Source organism: Diabrotica virgifera, chromosome 8 (assembly GCF_917563875.1).
Source record: "Diabrotica virgifera virgifera chromosome 8, PGI_DIABVI_V3a".
NCBI classification, from domain to species: domain Eukaryota; kingdom Metazoa; phylum Arthropoda; class Insecta; order Coleoptera; family Chrysomelidae; genus Diabrotica; species Diabrotica virgifera.
The window spans coordinates 72,579,390-72,596,536 of NC_065450.1; the positions used below are offsets into that span (position 1 = coordinate 72,579,390).

At 31.2% G+C, this 17,147-nt stretch overlaps 1 protein-coding gene across 3 annotated transcripts in view; it reads right to left on the reverse strand.

The window, feature by feature from the left end:
* Positions 1 to 17,147, reverse strand: part of LOC126889763 (lipase 3-like) — a 175,025-nt gene that overhangs the window by 131,741 nt on the left and 26,137 nt on the right. The window contains exon 5 of one of the 3 annotated variants that reach the window (XM_050658337.1): positions 15,291 to 15,928. The exons of the other annotated variants lie outside the window; for them this stretch is intronic. Within the exon in view, the coding sequence (XP_050514294.1) occupies positions 15,485 to 15,928 (444 nt within the window). The 3' untranslated portion in view covers positions 15,291 to 15,484. Of the gene's footprint in view, positions 1 to 15,290; positions 15,929 to 17,147 lie in introns of those variants that run through there. 3 annotated transcript variants of the gene reach the window in all.

Consider the following 17,147-nt stretch of genomic DNA (forward strand, 5'->3'; position numbering starts at 1 on the left):
GAAAAACATAACCATGAACAATGTATTATATTATCACTCCTACGCTCCTTCATTTTATACTTGTCATACATTGTCGAGTTCCTGTATCTCCTGCCAATATCTGTTTAAATGAACCTCTTATGTTTGGGGCTTTGTGGGGGCCCCCGAAATGTGGGGGCCCCGGGCAGCTGCCCAGCCTGCCCCCCCCCTAAATCCGGCCCTGCGCCAGATATAAGAATTCTACTGCAAATATATTTAAAAATTTAATTTTTGACCTTGTTTATCTCTCTAACCTATCACTGGAATGTGCTTTACAATTTGGTTTTAGTTTCGTTATAATCGGCGTTCTGGGAAGATCGTAATTTACAGTTTATTATTTGTTGTTTCCGGTGGTGGACAATATAGGCCACGATTATATTAATATAAGTAGTAATATAAGTACATATTTCAATTGTTTTTTAGTCATTATGGGACAAAATATATTTTTCTTTATAAACAATACTTTTTCTCCTGTAAAAAATCACATCTCTCAAAAAAAATTTTATTAGTAATTTTATTTATCATGTAATCCAGTTATTCCATGATTCCAGTTATAAATCCCAATTGACTTACTGAGAAGGAACTCCAATTATTCACTGATGCCGAATAAGGTTTATAACAAACAACTAAGTGTATTTTTTCAAAAAAAAAATAAACAAATCCGCTGTTTTTAAGTGTATTTTCTTGTGGCGTATAAATGCAACACACCGGACACACTCTTCGGCAAAATGATGAAAGATGGAATAAGCGAATTCTACACCAGCGACCATGGGAACAGAAAAGAAAAAGAGGAAGAGCACAGATGAGATGGACGGGCGACCTTAAGAGAACGGCAGGAAAGGACTGGATGCAGATCGCCCAGCCAATGGAGATTAACAGGGGAGACTGTAACGGTTACCCGTTGCCCTTCAATAATTTGGCTTCGCCCGCCTATGGCGACTGAGCAACCAACAGAGGTCGCTCCTCGGACTTGCTTGGCGCTAGGCAAAAATCGTAAGCAAGAAATTTTAGTCAGGTCAGTGAACTCACAGCGGCACGTCGGAGATTTTATTCTCATTGTTTGTGACGGAGTTGAAACCAAATGAAATGTAACTAAAATAAATCGAACATTAGCCTAATACATGTGGGAAAACTAACATATCAAACTTGAATACATCTGGAAACATATTCATATAAAAGAATTATATTTTCCGACAGCGCGACGTGTCCGCTTGTTTCAGTAAGTACATAATGCATTTATATTATATCTCGCATTTCTTCCTTGTAATATTCAATCCATCATTGTAGTCAGGTATTTCGTTAGATTTATTTACCACATACATTTATATATAATCCATATTATAATAATGATATTCATTCCCATTTGCAAAGGAACAGTCATTCAAGGTCATAAGTTTTATTGTTACATTTAAATTTCAATTTACTTCATGTGCTACCATTAGGCTTTTTGCCGTTTTTTTTTTATATAAAAATTTTTCCATAAGTATTATACAGCCTTCTGCACTCTGCGCATGTTCATGCTTCGCGCAAGTCTGTCATGTCTACATTGAAGTAACTTCATAAATTTTGACATGACACATACCTAACCTGAGTTTTTTGTTTTGGATCCCAGTGCAGTGAACTTGTACTGTATACATACTGTTATTAAGAATATACTTAAACTTGATAAACTTTATTTTAGATTCCGTCACATACTCATTCAGTAACTTAGCCACAGTCAATTAGTGGTTTAATCATTTAGTTACCTTATACCGCTTGAAGTATGTACCAGTAGTATTAGTAGCAACTCTGCCATGGTTCACTCATAGAGTGTGCTGTTCATTAGCCTGGGCCGAAATGGGCAAAAAAATTTTTTTTTTGTAAAAGTGGAACTCCGTATAGTAAAAAATTTGTCTTTTGTAATAAAAATAAGACAGAAAAAAACTCAGGCCGGTATTCGAATTTTTAGCCGCGCCCCTGAGGCCCCCAAGGGCCCAATTTTTTTTTTTTTTTTTTTCGTTTACTGATTATTTTCGTAGTGAAAAAATCCTTTCAAATATTGTCAAAAGTAAGCTGTTAAAAAATAAAATGGATATCTGAATTTTAAACTGCGCCCCGCACAGTTTAAGTGTAGTGAAAACATCAAAGAGAGACTAGTTTGTGTAGCATTTCGCTTGATTTGATCATTTAAATGTACTGTTTGTAATTAATTTTTATTTGCATTGCAAAAAAATACTTTAATAGATCAAACCAACCCAGAGCTTACCACGTGGAGGTAGCTACACCTCAAGCTCCTCCCTCCCACCCACCTGTCTTATTTTTCTATTTTAAATCTTCTGTTTTAAAATACTGATTTTTGTTTTCAAATTCTGGTAACTTTTTTCTAGCATTTAGTTTCGCCCTAATATAGCCGTCTCTTGTCGTTTCTCCACATACTTTTTCCGAAGCCTCTGTTACGATTTTCACATACCGTTCTACGGCTTGTGTGTGACATGGGAATTTGTCAATAAAGTCGGGTGCCCTTTTATCCTTGATTAGCTTAAGAAGGAAATCGTCAGTAAGCTTCGTTGTTAAAGGAGGCTCTGATAAAAAACACTTTTGCCAATCAATTAAAAAAATATAATCATCAGCGTCAAACTGTATGTCTGGAATTTTAAAATATCGTACAACTTCTGTTGATTTTTGTTTTCTAGCTTTAATAATTCGACGCACTGCTAGTTCTCTAACATGATCACGAGAATCAAAAAGCATTGCTAAGAGTAAATTTTCAGGGTGCAGAAAATATGAGTTGGTTAAAATTACCCTCTGAAATATATTTTGCACATTACCTGGAAGTTCTCTTGATGCTTTAATCGCATTCCATAAATGTATTGCACCGTATTCTATTACGGGTTTAGATTTAACTTGGAACCACATTGGCGCATATACTTTTATAATGAACTTTACAAGCACTCTTAAATTTTCGGAGGGGTCATTTGTAGACACATATAACCGTAACAACCTATTAGCTGTTGTAAGCCAGCGAGCATGACTCATTTTTCCAGGTGTTTTATTCGCTAAGCTTTCTTGGCAATATCCCGCGTTAATTGCCAGACAAATTTTATAAAGGTATTGTTGATCATTACTTAAATCTTGTTGTATCACAACTGGGAGCACACAAGAAATTGATTCAAATTTAACCACGGACCTTGTTTCACATTCTTTAAGAAGTGCGCCTATCGGACCTGAAAATGTGTAAGGTCCTTTTGTGATGCCATCTAACTCTTGCAACAAATGTCTTAGAGGGAGCTCATTGGCGTGTAGCAAACAAATACTCCACTGCAATGGTTTGCCAATGTGACTTTCAATTTTGCGAATGACTCCGTTTTTCCATCCTGTATTTACATTGGTTCCGTCAGAGCCGATTACTACTACTTCATTAAGATCTGTGTTCTGTTTTTCTAAGGATGAAATTAGTCCATTAAAAATATGTTCTGCAGTTCCGGAAGTCTGTAAAGTTACGTGTCCAAAGTAAATACTTCCTGGCTCTTGTATTATTGAAATATGTTCTTCAAGTTTCGTAGTTCGTCTTCCGTCAACTTGATGCAGTGTCTTATCTTTGCGCCCATCAAAGTATAACCCTTTTACTGTGATAGCGAGAGGTATCTGCTGAAGAGCTTTTCGATTTTTTTCTATTTCTCTACGGACCTTGTTTTTATCTATGACGTTAGATAACTTATTCGGAGCAATTATTTTCATATCTTCTAGTACTGCAGATGCAATTTTAGCTACAGTTCTATTAGATGCACCAGTTAGGTCCGCTATTTGTGCAGTACAAGGCAATGGCGTTCTCATTTGCTGCTTTGTTTTTAGTATTTTAAGCCTCTTAGGTTTATCAACATAAGGACATTTAAATTCTTCTTCGCTATCTTCAACAAGAGAAGATTCTGAAGAAGTGTCATTCAAATCAGAATCCGTAATAATGTCAGTTACCTTTTGTGTGCCGCTAGTACCAGGTAAGGATTCCTTATGATTCCTTAATAAGAAATCAGTTTCATTTTTAGTGTATCTCTTTGCCTCTTTTTCTTTTCTTAACATTTGTTTGTTAAGTTGTGCAGTTTTAACTTTATCAATACCTCCTATTATCATTCTTCTGTCATTTCGTTGATCGGTAATAAATTCCCACTCTACTTCTGGTATTTTACGTGATTTATCGCACTTGCAATTCTTTAAGTTCACACATTTACAAGCACAAAATGTCAAAAATTTTAAGGGAGTCTAATTTAAACTTCTTTAACTTTTCATCGAGAAATGGGGTTTTTCTACTTTTAAAAGGTTTAAGAATAGTCCGATATTTTTTATTGTAAGCTACAATCATCTCGCAAATACGCGTATGTCCTAGAACTGGAAGTGATGCACGAATCCATATGTCTTTCACTTTTTTTGCCACGGTATTAGCGATTTCACTTGCAGAAGGTTGTTTGCTACCTTCACACACTAACACTGTATTATGTCCTGGTAAGTCGGAAGTTGAACGGAACTGTCCACACAAATATCCTTAACATTTCCGAATAGAGGACAACTGTCACTCTCCCGGCTTTTTATAAAAGACATTTTAAAATATAGTTTTATTCTTATTTCACCAAAGCTCCCACAACGACGACTAATTCGAAACTGATAAGGAACTCGGCTGATCGGCTCTCGTGCATTTATGTGAAGTTGTGTAAGAGGGACACTAGGAGGGAAAGGAGGGACTGACAAGTCTAAGCCGGCGTGGCGCGGCGTCTTCTAACACCGAAAATACCGAGATATGCGTTGCGCTATTTATAGATGATTGAACTTGAAAAGTGCGTCAGCAGTTACGCTAACAGCATAAAGAGGACTCTTTTGAAGGGGCGCGGGGCGCGGTTAAATATTCGAATATTAATGTTATTTTTTGATATGATACTACAAATATTACTTACAACAATTTTTTTACTACGGAGATGAAAAAAAAAGAACAAAAAAAGTTGACCCCCTTGGGGGCCCAGGGGCGCGGCTAAATATTGGAGTAAGGCCCCAATTTTTTTTAGATGTTTTTTTTTGCACCAAAGACATATTTTTAGCACTACGGTAAGTTGAATTTTAGAAAACAGTTTTTTCGGCCCAGGCTACTGTTCATTTTGGAGAAAACCACTACCTGAGTTCACAACATCCAGGATTTTCCGATAAGACTTACCCATCACAGCAGCCAACTAGCTTTGTTGTGCCAAAAGGATTTTTCCTAAGGACTTTCATTTTTTTTACCATCGGCTGTTGTACAAGATAAGTTCTTATTTACTTTGGGTATTCTAGATTTGTTACTGTGTAAACTTACTGTATGCATACAGGTAGGTGAACTAAGTGGTACATATTTTCGTGATAGATAGGTTTTAGGTCGTTGTTTTTTCTTTCTTTGGTTCTATATATTTAGTAATTTGCTTAAATAAATAAAATCAGGTCTTCCTTTTAATAATAACTATAAATCATTGTATCTTCAAATATAATAGGGAATCGGGGGTAAAATTTTGTCGAGGTTTTAAAATAGGGAATATGTATTGAAGGTTTTTACATTGTATATAGAGTCACTGACCCACTCATTATATAATTACTTATTAGTGTTTTTGCTAGGTGAGATCTTTATTATTTTTGGTAACCGTAGCGTTCTAGTCGTGCATCTCACCTAGACGAGTTCAATTTAGGAAATAATTACTAACTTTTTAGTCGTAAGGACTTAGTGCTATTCTGACGGACTTTTGATTTGGATTTTGATTTTAACACCTTTGCTTGGCCAGTGATAGTGGATAATTGCTTGTTAAGTGGCCTTTGCGGTCCTATTTGATCTTTTCCCCATCCACTATCACTGTTATTACGTTAATTGTTAATATTTAACATTGATTGTTAATATATTTGTTATTAGTAAGGTTGCTGTTTTACTTCAGTCTGTATTACCAGTATATAATATAGCAAGACAAGGTTAGTATTTAATATTTTGTATTTGAGGTGATCGTATCTAGTGTCATTTATTTCTTGTAATTCTTGACTTCAAAAAAAAATCTAAACCTCTTGTTGAGTTGGCGCCCTTCTGCTCTATTTATCGTCCTTTTTATATCACTTTATTTCTATCTTCTTACCTAGTTATATTAAGTTTTTTTATTAACAGGTCTCATTTTCTTTCTAGTTACTACCATTTCATTACCAAATTTTCTTCTCATATCTCCAAAGCCAATATTCGGTGTATTGAAGCAAGCCCGAATACTCACTTGAGATTTAGTGTCTCTCTGTCCTTTTAATTTTTTTTCCTGAGCTAAGCCCCTCTTCTTTTCGTCTTAAATCTCTTCTCATTAATTTTTCCCCATCTTTTGTCAGTTCTTCTCTTTAAAAATCTCTATACCCAGAGTGAAGAGGTTTCAAGACCTACGCCTAGGAATGGGCGTTTAAGGCTGATTAGATAGATAGAGTAAATACCGACTTCTACAGTTTTTTCTATGATTCAAGATTGAGGGTAAGAGAGGCCCTGGATGTAGACGTATATCGTGGCTAGCAAACTTATGAAATTGACTGGTCTAACGTCAACTGGTCTATTTCAAGCTGATTTCAATAGAATAAGGTGAGCAAATGTGGTCGCCAGCATTTTAGTGCAGTCACTGAAGGTTTTCACCTCCGATTTCGTTGAACCTCCATAGATTTTCATGAAAATTGGTGAGTAATTAGAGAATACCTCAAGGAACAAAGGTGACATGATGCCAACTTGCGCTTTTACCCTGGGGTTGGATGCCACCCCTCCTCGGGGTGAAAATTATTTTATTAATAATAATACCATAAGTCGATAGAGGGACAAATTATAAGCCAAATTTGTTTTGTAAAGTTATTAAAATAAATCAACACTTTTTAACTTATTAAAGACCAAAAATTTTATTTTTTCGTAAAAAAATGCATGTTTTAAATTGGTTTTCACGTATAAATAAAAAATTATAAGCTTTTACAAAAAAGTTATTAGTACTGAAATTGAAGATAATAAAAATTGAATACATTCCTCACATAAAGAACTAAACTTATGTTAGTTCAAAGTGAGTTATTGGCAATTGAATGTGTATTTTTTCGACGAGTACTAAACTCTAAGTATTCAAGCTTAAATAACCGGAAAACGTAGCAATATATAAAATATTCCTGCTAAACATTTGTCAAAGTACTTCGAAATACCTATCAAGCGAGCTTCAGAACAAGGTAATAGCGTGAAAATTAAGCAAGTTTTAATGAAAATAAAAGAACCTTTTCGATTTTTTTAGGAAAAAGTGAAAAATAAAACATACGCCATTTCCACAAAAATTAAAATTTATAGTAATCCTTACAAGAACTTCTTTATATTAGCATAATTAATATTTTCGATAATTTTGACCGGTTTAGAATGCATATTTTTGAAAAAAAGATATAATATAAAAAATCTTAGTTTTTAAAATTATTGTAATTCTTATATTCTTTTGATAATAACTCCGAGACTAATAACAGAGATTGAAACGTTTAAATCTTAAATTTTGCTGTGGTAATGCACCCGGGGTCATTTAACCTTTTATTTTTAAAAAAGTAAGGGGTTTAAAATATTAAATTCGACGTGCTTAAATAAAACTTGGAATTAACTTTCAAGCAGTTTTTAGACGAACCTGATATCGTAAACACGAACGGAGTTATTAAAAAAAAATAACATTTTTTTGGAAAAATTTTTAAAAGATAAATTTTGAAAAAATTTTGTTGCATAAATTTTGAAAAAATTTTGGAGCATAAATTTTAACGCTATCAACATGTTCGGGGGCTCATTTGATAGATATTTTTAAGTACTTTGACAAATGTTTAATAAGTTTATGTTATAAAATGCATTAATTTCCCATTATTTCAGCTTGAATACTTAGAGTTTTTTACTCGCCCAAAAAAATATACATTAAATTACCTATAACTCACTTTTAGTTAACATTAAAAGGTTTTTCTAGTAAGCGGTTTATTTCATTTTTTATTAGCTTTAATTTTGATAATAATAACTTTTTTGTAAAAACTTACACTTTTTGAGTTATTGAGGAAAAATTTGTTAAAAATATGCATTTTTCTCAAGAAAATTTTAAATATTTGATCTTTAATAACTCAAAAAGTTTTGATTTATTTTAATAACATTATATAACAAATTTTGCTTGAAATTTGTCCCTCTATCGAATTATGTGGTTAATTTTAATAAAATAATTTTCACCCCCGAGAAGGGGTGGCATCCAGCATCAGCGTAAAAGCGCAAGTTGGCACCATGTCACCTTTATTCCTTGTGATATCCTCTAACCACTCACCAATTTTCATACAAATCGATGGAGGTTCAACGAAATCGGAGGTAATAGCTCATATCCACCTTCAGTGACTCCACTATTTATGATAAGGAAATTAAAGAAAGAATATGAGCTATTGGGACTCAAAAAAATATGTGTAAGGCCAAATAGGTAAAGCTGTGGATGTAAATATGAAGAAGTTTAGAAGAGCCTATTAAGAGATTAAGGACTTTTAAATTCTGGCCCAATGATAATCCGAGATAAGTGCCGAAAGCACTTCGTGGAGTAATGTGGAACCACACTCTCTAACCAAACAAAATACGGAAAGGATCTTTCTGAGCATAGTGATAAATATACCTACATGGAGCGAAAGTTTTGCCAACGACAACAATAAGAAATAAAATAAGAACAGTTGAAGATATCTACAAATCACCAAGGAGGATATAATAAGAACAGAGGAAATATGGAACAGAATGAAAGTAAAATACTCAAGAAAAGTTAAAAGAGGGCAAAAGATCAGTAGCAAGACACCAGAACTCGTTGCTGAAAGATCTTAGATGATGGTTTGAACTTTCATCAGACCGTTCAGCAGATTTCAAAGCTAACAAAGAAAAGCATACTAATTTAAAAATCCACAAGGAAAAGAAAGAATTTTTTTCTGTAGCTGGCCTGTATATAATCAATCATCAAAATTTTATTGAAAAATCCATTGTAAAAGGAATAAAATTTTTTTAAGAATTTTTCAGTAAAATTTTTATATTAATGTATTATTTTATTTAGGAATAAAGCCCACTATTTAAGTTTGAAATTCTTCCTCCACTTCCACTAAGGATTTCCAAAGTAGAGGTCAAAACGTCAAATAAATTTAAATTCAAACTTAAGTTGTGGGTTTATTACCAAATAAAATACTAAATTACGTAAGTTGTCACAATAAAATAAATTCAAAACAATATTAAAAGTATACTACTGCTAGACTAGGAAGGATCTGTTTTTAGGTAGATGTGAGAGGTGGCATTCGGATTTTTGCGGATAAAGTTAGGTGATAACTTAATAATAATAAAAAAATAAAATATTTAAAAATTTCAAAAAATTTCGTTTTTTTTCTCTATTTTCTTTGATTATAAGTTTAAAACGATTCATTTTGGAACAAAGTCGTATAGGAATAAAACAAAGATAATTAAATTTTCTATCAGATACGAGTAGTTAAAAATGTCTTAATTAAACACCCTTGCTGCAAAATAGCAATAAATATAAAATAAGGGGGCAAAACAATCCTGTTTTTATTCAGTGTTTTTCCATCACTTAGGTTACACTTGGAACCTTCTTAATTCGCTTAGAAAATTTTTGTAATGTGCTAAAACCGTCCACCAACTTTCATTAAATTTGACTAACTAGATTTTGCATAATAGTTTTGCAATCTAAACTTTTTTTCAAAAATTAAATTTTTTTAAATTCTTGCACAAAAAAACTAGAACATACAAAGATTTGTCAATTTTTTCACATATAAAGAAGCAGTCCACCTATCTAATGCACTTTACAGAATTGAAATCAGATTATTTAAGCAGCCAGTGTCCAGGAGAGGGTGCTACGGGCTCCTTTATTGAGATGGACTTACCCAAGTTTTTTTTATGTATTTTGACCCGTAGAACACGAATTTTTTGGGTAACAGTTGATCCGGATGTCGATAAGATTGTTATAAACAAAGAACTTGAGGAATTACATAACATCGATCTTTCGCAAAATAAATGTTCTAAGGTAATTATAAGGAAAAAATATTCTTACAAGTTTTTTCGTAGGATGCATAGTTTTCGAGATAAACGCGGTGGAACTTTCAAAAAATCGAAAAATTGCAATTTTCGAACGAGAATATCTTTTGATTAAAAAATAAAATAGCAAATCTGCTGACAGCATTTGAAAGTTTAAGTCAAATTATACCGGTTTTAATTATTTGCATTGCTAAAAATAAATTTTTTATTATTAAGTGTATAAGCCAAAAAATTGTTTATAATTTTAAAACATTGCTGAGGCCTCTTAAATAATCCGAGTTTAATTCTGTAAAGTGTATTAGATAGGTAGAGCACCTCTTTATATGTAAAAAAATTAGCCAACTTCTAAATGGTCTACCTTTTGTTCAGAAAGATTTTAAAAAATTTGAACTTTTTTAAAAATATTATATTAGATTTGGCACACATATCCGTAATATAATAAAGAATGGCGATACAGAGCCCAATTTCAGAAATATGTTTGTACGTGGAAATTACTCTATAACTAAATATTGAAATATAATAAACTATTGAAAAAAGGAGCCTGTACCGCCATTAAGAAGAAAAAACAACTTTCTTCTAATAACCTTTTTTATCCCATGCCTAGATTTTGTGTAATCTTGGAACTACTAAATTTTTTTATTTCTAACAAGAAATCGAACATATTATAACTAAATAACTAATTAGGCAACATAGGGAAATTATCACTGTCATTTTGACAAACCTGCGTCAGATTTTCTCTAATCTGTTCTGTCATATCTATCGATATCTGTTCAGTGCAGTAGTGTGGTTATTTAAGGATTCGTTTTTGTTGTTTCATAGGAAAGTAGTGTTTATTAATAGTTAATTTATTATATATTTGTTGTTGTTGTATAAGTTGTTGGCCTCTTTGAAAGAATAGATTGTTGTTAGTTGTGAGTTTTAGTTATATGTAGGTAGGTAAGTATATTTTACGTAAAAATATTTCGAATTCTAATGCGAGTATATAAAGTTTTAGGAGGATTTTTTATACCAAAAATATTATCAATAGTTTAACAAAATGAAAAAAGTAAATCAAACGAAAAATAAAGTGAAACCTTCCAAGAAAAAGTCCATTAAAAACCGTGCCAAAATTATGCGAAAATCGAAATTTGTTTCGCAACAAAAAATGATTATTTATTATTGTTTAATTATTAGATATTTCATGAAAATACCTTTCTAAATACCTATCTTAACATAAAATTTTCACCCATTTTTGTTTATTTTTATTAATATCTATTTGTTAATAATAAAATCGTTTTCTATTACTTCCATTTAGCGCGACTATGATATTGTCAAAATATTAATCTTAGATAATGTCAAACATTACCACTGTTGCCAAAGTTTATGATACTATCTCCCGAAGTTATATTTTGTTGCTACCTGTTGATCGCTGTTTACTCTTAATAGTACAACTTGCGCAATTGAAAAAGGAGGTTTAAAATATTTTTTAAAATTTAATTTAAACTTTATTATTGCATTTTTAACACGTTTGTAAAAAAAACTATTAAAATTTGTTAGAATATACAACAATAAAAGTAAGATGTTATTCTTTGGTTGTTATGATTTACGTATTGACAGTATAGGCAGTTTTGATGTAATGTCAAGAAAAATATAAAAATGGAATGTCAGTCAAGTTCAAGTAAAAGTTTTTGTAGATATTGTCATGTAATTGAGAATGAATAAATTATAATTGTTGATATATAAGACGTCTGTAGAAAAAATATTGTATGATATACGTGTTAAAAAGTACATTTTTAAGGCAATCATGTGAATTGCAGAATCCGCTTCGCTCATTCTGCAAACTTTCACATGCGTGCCTTAAACGTGTACTTTTAACACTTATATCATAAATAACTATTTTCTATTCTCCTACTATAATATATCAATTATAATGTCACTACCTGTATCACAATGAACTTCATTATGATGCAGATTTTCATTAAGATACAGATTTTAAACCAATAGAATCGCGATATGGCATTCGCTATAAAGGTGGTACACGCGCAGTGGCCAATGGAGAGTCAAATACATACGCTTTGACAGTTCTCAATATGTAAACAAACCGTTAAACTGACAAACTACTGAATTTATTTGTGTTACAAAATTAATAAATTTGAATATATTTTTTGTTGTGAATGATCATAGAAAAAATAGTGTATACAACTTGCATTTAATTATTATTATGAAGCTCGTACTCTATACGAAACTCGCCTCAAACGGCTCGTTTCGCAACCCTCATATTCGCTTCATAATGACCATCATAAAATGCTCGTTGCATAATATACTATTATATTGCAAATTTATTATGCAAAATCTATTAGTAGGGGAGTGCAATTAGAACGAAAAGATACAATGTTTCGGAAAAAATCAAACAAGGTTATATTTTTCTAAAACTTTTTTTGTTAGTTTATAAATATGTTAAAGTAAAAAGTTCTACTCACAAATTTCGCCGCTAATTGTTTATTAATTGTTTAAACAATAACAATTGTTTTGTATAAATAATGTTAAGAATATGGGTGAATTCAACATTTTATTTTGATAAAAAATGTTTTTATTTTAGTTTTGATTATGCTGAACCCGAATCTGACATTACAGTTTGCAAATTCAAAATGGCGGATTCAAAATGGCGGATTTTTTCCTAAAAATCCTTCAAAAGTAGTTGTAAAATCCGAATTTTTTTAATAAAACGTGTTTGTTTACATATATATGTGGATATTTTTGAGAGGTTGCTGAACCTGAATCAAATTTTGATAATTTAAATTATAAAATGGCAGATCCAAAATGGCGGATAACTTAAAAAATTGTTGTAAAATCATAATTTCTTTACAAAATGTATTTATTTCTACATATATTTATTTTTGAGAGCTTTGATAAACCTAACTTAAATGTTAACATTATAAACTATAAAATGGCGGATCCAAAATGCGGATTTTCTAAAAAGAACATAAAAAAGAACATTTTTCTAAAACATTTATTGTCTTTATTTTTAACAGGTTGTTGAATCTGAATTAAAGATTAAAAATTTAAATTTCAAAATGGCGGATCCAAAATGGCGGATATTTAAATGAAAAACAAGTAGAATTCAATCAAACAAATATGGAATTTCATTCTTAAAAAAAAAGATAAACAAATAATTTTCTCAATAATATTAAAAATTAAAATGTATTAGAAAGAATATTTAAAAAAAACAAATTTTCGATTAGAAGGATATAATTACATATTGGAATATAGTTTTTAATTCCAAACAACTTTTATTTATAAAATTTTTCGATATTGTGAAATATAAAAATACTTTACTTTTGAGTCAAATTCATATTTTTTGACATATCTCGTACAAAATTAACAAAATTTGATATTTGATGGTTGCATCTTATATTATATACGATGCAGAGTATTTTATAAAGAATAACTTTTTTTCGTAAAACTGATATTAAAAAAGTTATCAATAGGTTCCAAATTACGCAGACATACTGTATAAGAGCTAAAAAAAATTTTTTTGCTGTACATTTATTATTGTTGAAGCTTATTATTAAATGTATTTTAATTAAGTTTTACAGAAAAAAGTTTTGATCACTCTGTATATACATTTTTTCAGCTGGCAATTTTCGTTTTTTGTATTACATTTTTGTTATCTTTCTTAGTTTTCTCAAAAATAAATTGTTTATTTCATTTTTAAACTAAAATAATTCAGTGTTTTTTAAAGGTTACATCACAAGCTTTAAAAAAATAGCAAAAAAATTGTATTAGATTTATTCAAACTTGAGTAATACCGTCTTAAAATGGTGGGAATTCTGTAAAACTACGAAGTTTTCAAAAATTACATTTTTTGAGACATCGTATTACTTGAATTAAATTTTTGAGATTTTTTTTTAATCAAACATCGTTTAGTAAGATGATTGAGAGTTAAGTTGTGCAAATTTGAGAGTTTTATAAGTAAAATTGTATTAGTTACACATTTTTAAATAATTCTTAAACAAAATTCATGTAAGGCTCACTTTCCACCCACACCGTATTTATGTCCATACATTTTATTTCTTTTTATTACAACCATAAGATAGCTTATTTCATTTTCTTTCATGTCCAATTTGTAAAATTTCTTTTGATCCATTAGTTAAAGAATTACATTAAAAAAACTCAACCGTGCACTTCTTCCAAGGCTAGTTTACAGTGCGCCAATGTGTGTGAGAAGGGCGACTTTAGCGTTATAAATAAAAAATTACAGAAGCTAGAGATTTAATTTTAGAAAAAATTTTATATAAGATGTTTTTTGTAAAATTTTCTGAATTTTTCAATGGTCAAGTCAGTTTTTTTCTAAAAATTGTATTTTCGGAGTTATTTAAAAAAACATCTAACTTCGCTGTTCATTTGTTTAATAAAAAATGAAGCACCCACTTCTCGAGTAGAACTTTTTGATATGTTGTTTATTAAACATTCTTTAATGAAATTACAAAAAGTTTTATCTTGTTTGATTTTTTCCGAAGTGAAAATCTAAATGCACTCCCTAGGTCGATTTTAATGAAATTTGGTAGACCGTTTAAGTAAGTGATAGTAATTTTCTAAGCGAATTACTAAGGTTCTAAGTGCCACCAAAGTGGTTAAAAAATATTGAATAACAACAGGCGTATTTTGCCCCCTTATTTTGTATTTATTGCTATATTGAAGAAAAGGTAATACCTTAAGGCACATTTGACCAGTCGTATATCATACAAAATTCAATTATCTTTATTTTATTTCTTTACGACTTTGTTCCAAAACGAATCGTTTTAAAGTTATAAGCAATAAAATTTCTAAAAGACATTCAGTTGTATTATAAAATATAATTTTCATTGTACTATATATATGTTTTGCATTATGTAACATATTATTTATTGTAATATTGTTGTAACCGTTCTTGTGCAAGTGGCCTTAGTAGACGAGCACATTAATTTTAAATAAAAAAAAAAGTTATAAGCAAAGAGAGCCGAAAAAAATCGATGTTTTTCGAAAATATTTTAATTTTTTTATTAATGTTCCGGGCATATTTGAGAAGGAGAATAAGTCAATTATTATTATTACTGAAGGTGTCACCTAACTTTATCTGCAAAAATCCGAATGCCACCTCTCACATCCAAAAATACACGTTTTTTTACAGATTAGTCCTGGTCGATACCACGTTAATTGAGTTTTGCTCTACTATCTGAGTAAGGACATAAGAATAAAAATCACAGAATAAAAATGTAAAATATTTATTTGATACAATGTCTAAAAATTTTCATTTAGCGGATGGAATTCATCCATTTTTATTAAGTATTAAAAACAATATATATTTGATATGAAAATGTACCTCAAATGATATAAAAATATCTAAAATTCATAATACAACACAAATTAAAAACAACACAATCTCTGCTTCTAAAAACATTATTAATTTTCTTGAAGGATTTTGACAACTACTGGATAGATGGTCTTTGCAGCATCTTTGCCAAAAAGGTAATCAAGATGGTTACATTTGTCTAGCGGAGCCAAAATCTTTTTCACATTTGCGTTGACCATTGCGTTCTCCAATCTTTCAACATCTATGGGATGGGATAACCAATCGTTTTCACTGTAGATCATAGTCATGTTTGCCGTGATTTTTTCCAATTCGTAGTCTGGTGGTGTGAGACGGCCATTGTAAATTTTGTTATTTTTCACAAATCCAAAGTCGAACCGACAAAATCTTTTACTCTTGACTTCTTGTCCGTAATGAACCATTTGATTGGTTGCAACTGATGATGGGTAATAGGCCATAATGATTGGGATTTCCTCGATTGGCATTTGTTTGTCATTAAATCCACACGCCATAAAGAGTGCGTTTTTGCATATTATCTGTAAAAATGAGAAATTTTAATTATGAAACTTATTATGCGACGAAGAAAAAATGGAAATGTGATGGAGAGGAAATCGAGGAGAAATTCAATGTAGAATCGCTATGGAACTACTCTACAAGAGAAGTGTACCAAAGGGGGCTAGCAGAGAAGATACAGCTGAAACAAATAGACGACATCGAAGATATAAACGCGAGCTGGGAGTAAATTAAAAACAACATTGAAGAGGCAACAAAAGAAGCTCTAGGAAAACGCAGTCATACTGAACAAAAGAAACAACAGCCATACACCATGGTCCAGAACAGAAATAAAAGAAAAATGTAAAGAAAAACGAGAGGCCTACACGAAGTATAAAACATCAAATACTGCAGAATCCAGAGACACCTATAGAAGAATACGAAATGAAACAAAGCAATTGGTAAGAAGAACAAAAAATGAACACTGTGAACAGTCTACAAAAAGGATGGAAAGAGACTTCTGCGGTACACAAAAACAAATATGGAGATTCATAAGAAACCAACGGAAGCGAATGGCAGAATTGAAGGAATACAATAATATACCAGCAAACGAATGGGAAAGATACTTGACGGAACTGTTTAAAGTAAAGAAAGATAATAACGTACCTGAATTAAGACACGAAATAGAAATCAGTTTTCAGGAAGCAGAGATAGCCATAAATTTACTCAAAAAGAGAAAGTCACCAGGACCAGACGGAATAACCAACGATCTTCTAAAATACGAAGGAGAAAGTATAACCCTAGAGATGATAAAACTTATACAAAAACTAATATTGCACTGCAAGATACTAGACGCATGGAGAAACAGCATAATGATACCAATGTTCAAAAAAGAAGATTAAGAAGACCACGACAATTATAGAGGTATAAATTTACTGAACCCCGCACTTAAGGTATTCTTGTTCTCATGATCATTTTTCAGTGCGTCACAGTTTTTCGATTTCTCTCTAATGCATTAAGTTAGATGAGACGGAAAAAGCGGTAGCTCCGTGATTAAACACAAAAATAATGCAGCATTACAATGGTTATATACATAAGATGTCTATTCCTAACCTACGTTTGATTCGTTGATATTTAGAATGCGCGTTTTTTCTAGCCAATCAAATACACGTATTACGAACATTTGACGAAAACTTCGTCCATTTTGGCCATTTTTTAGAAGTGTCAAAGAGTCAAGTGACGGTTATTATTCAGGTCAGTATT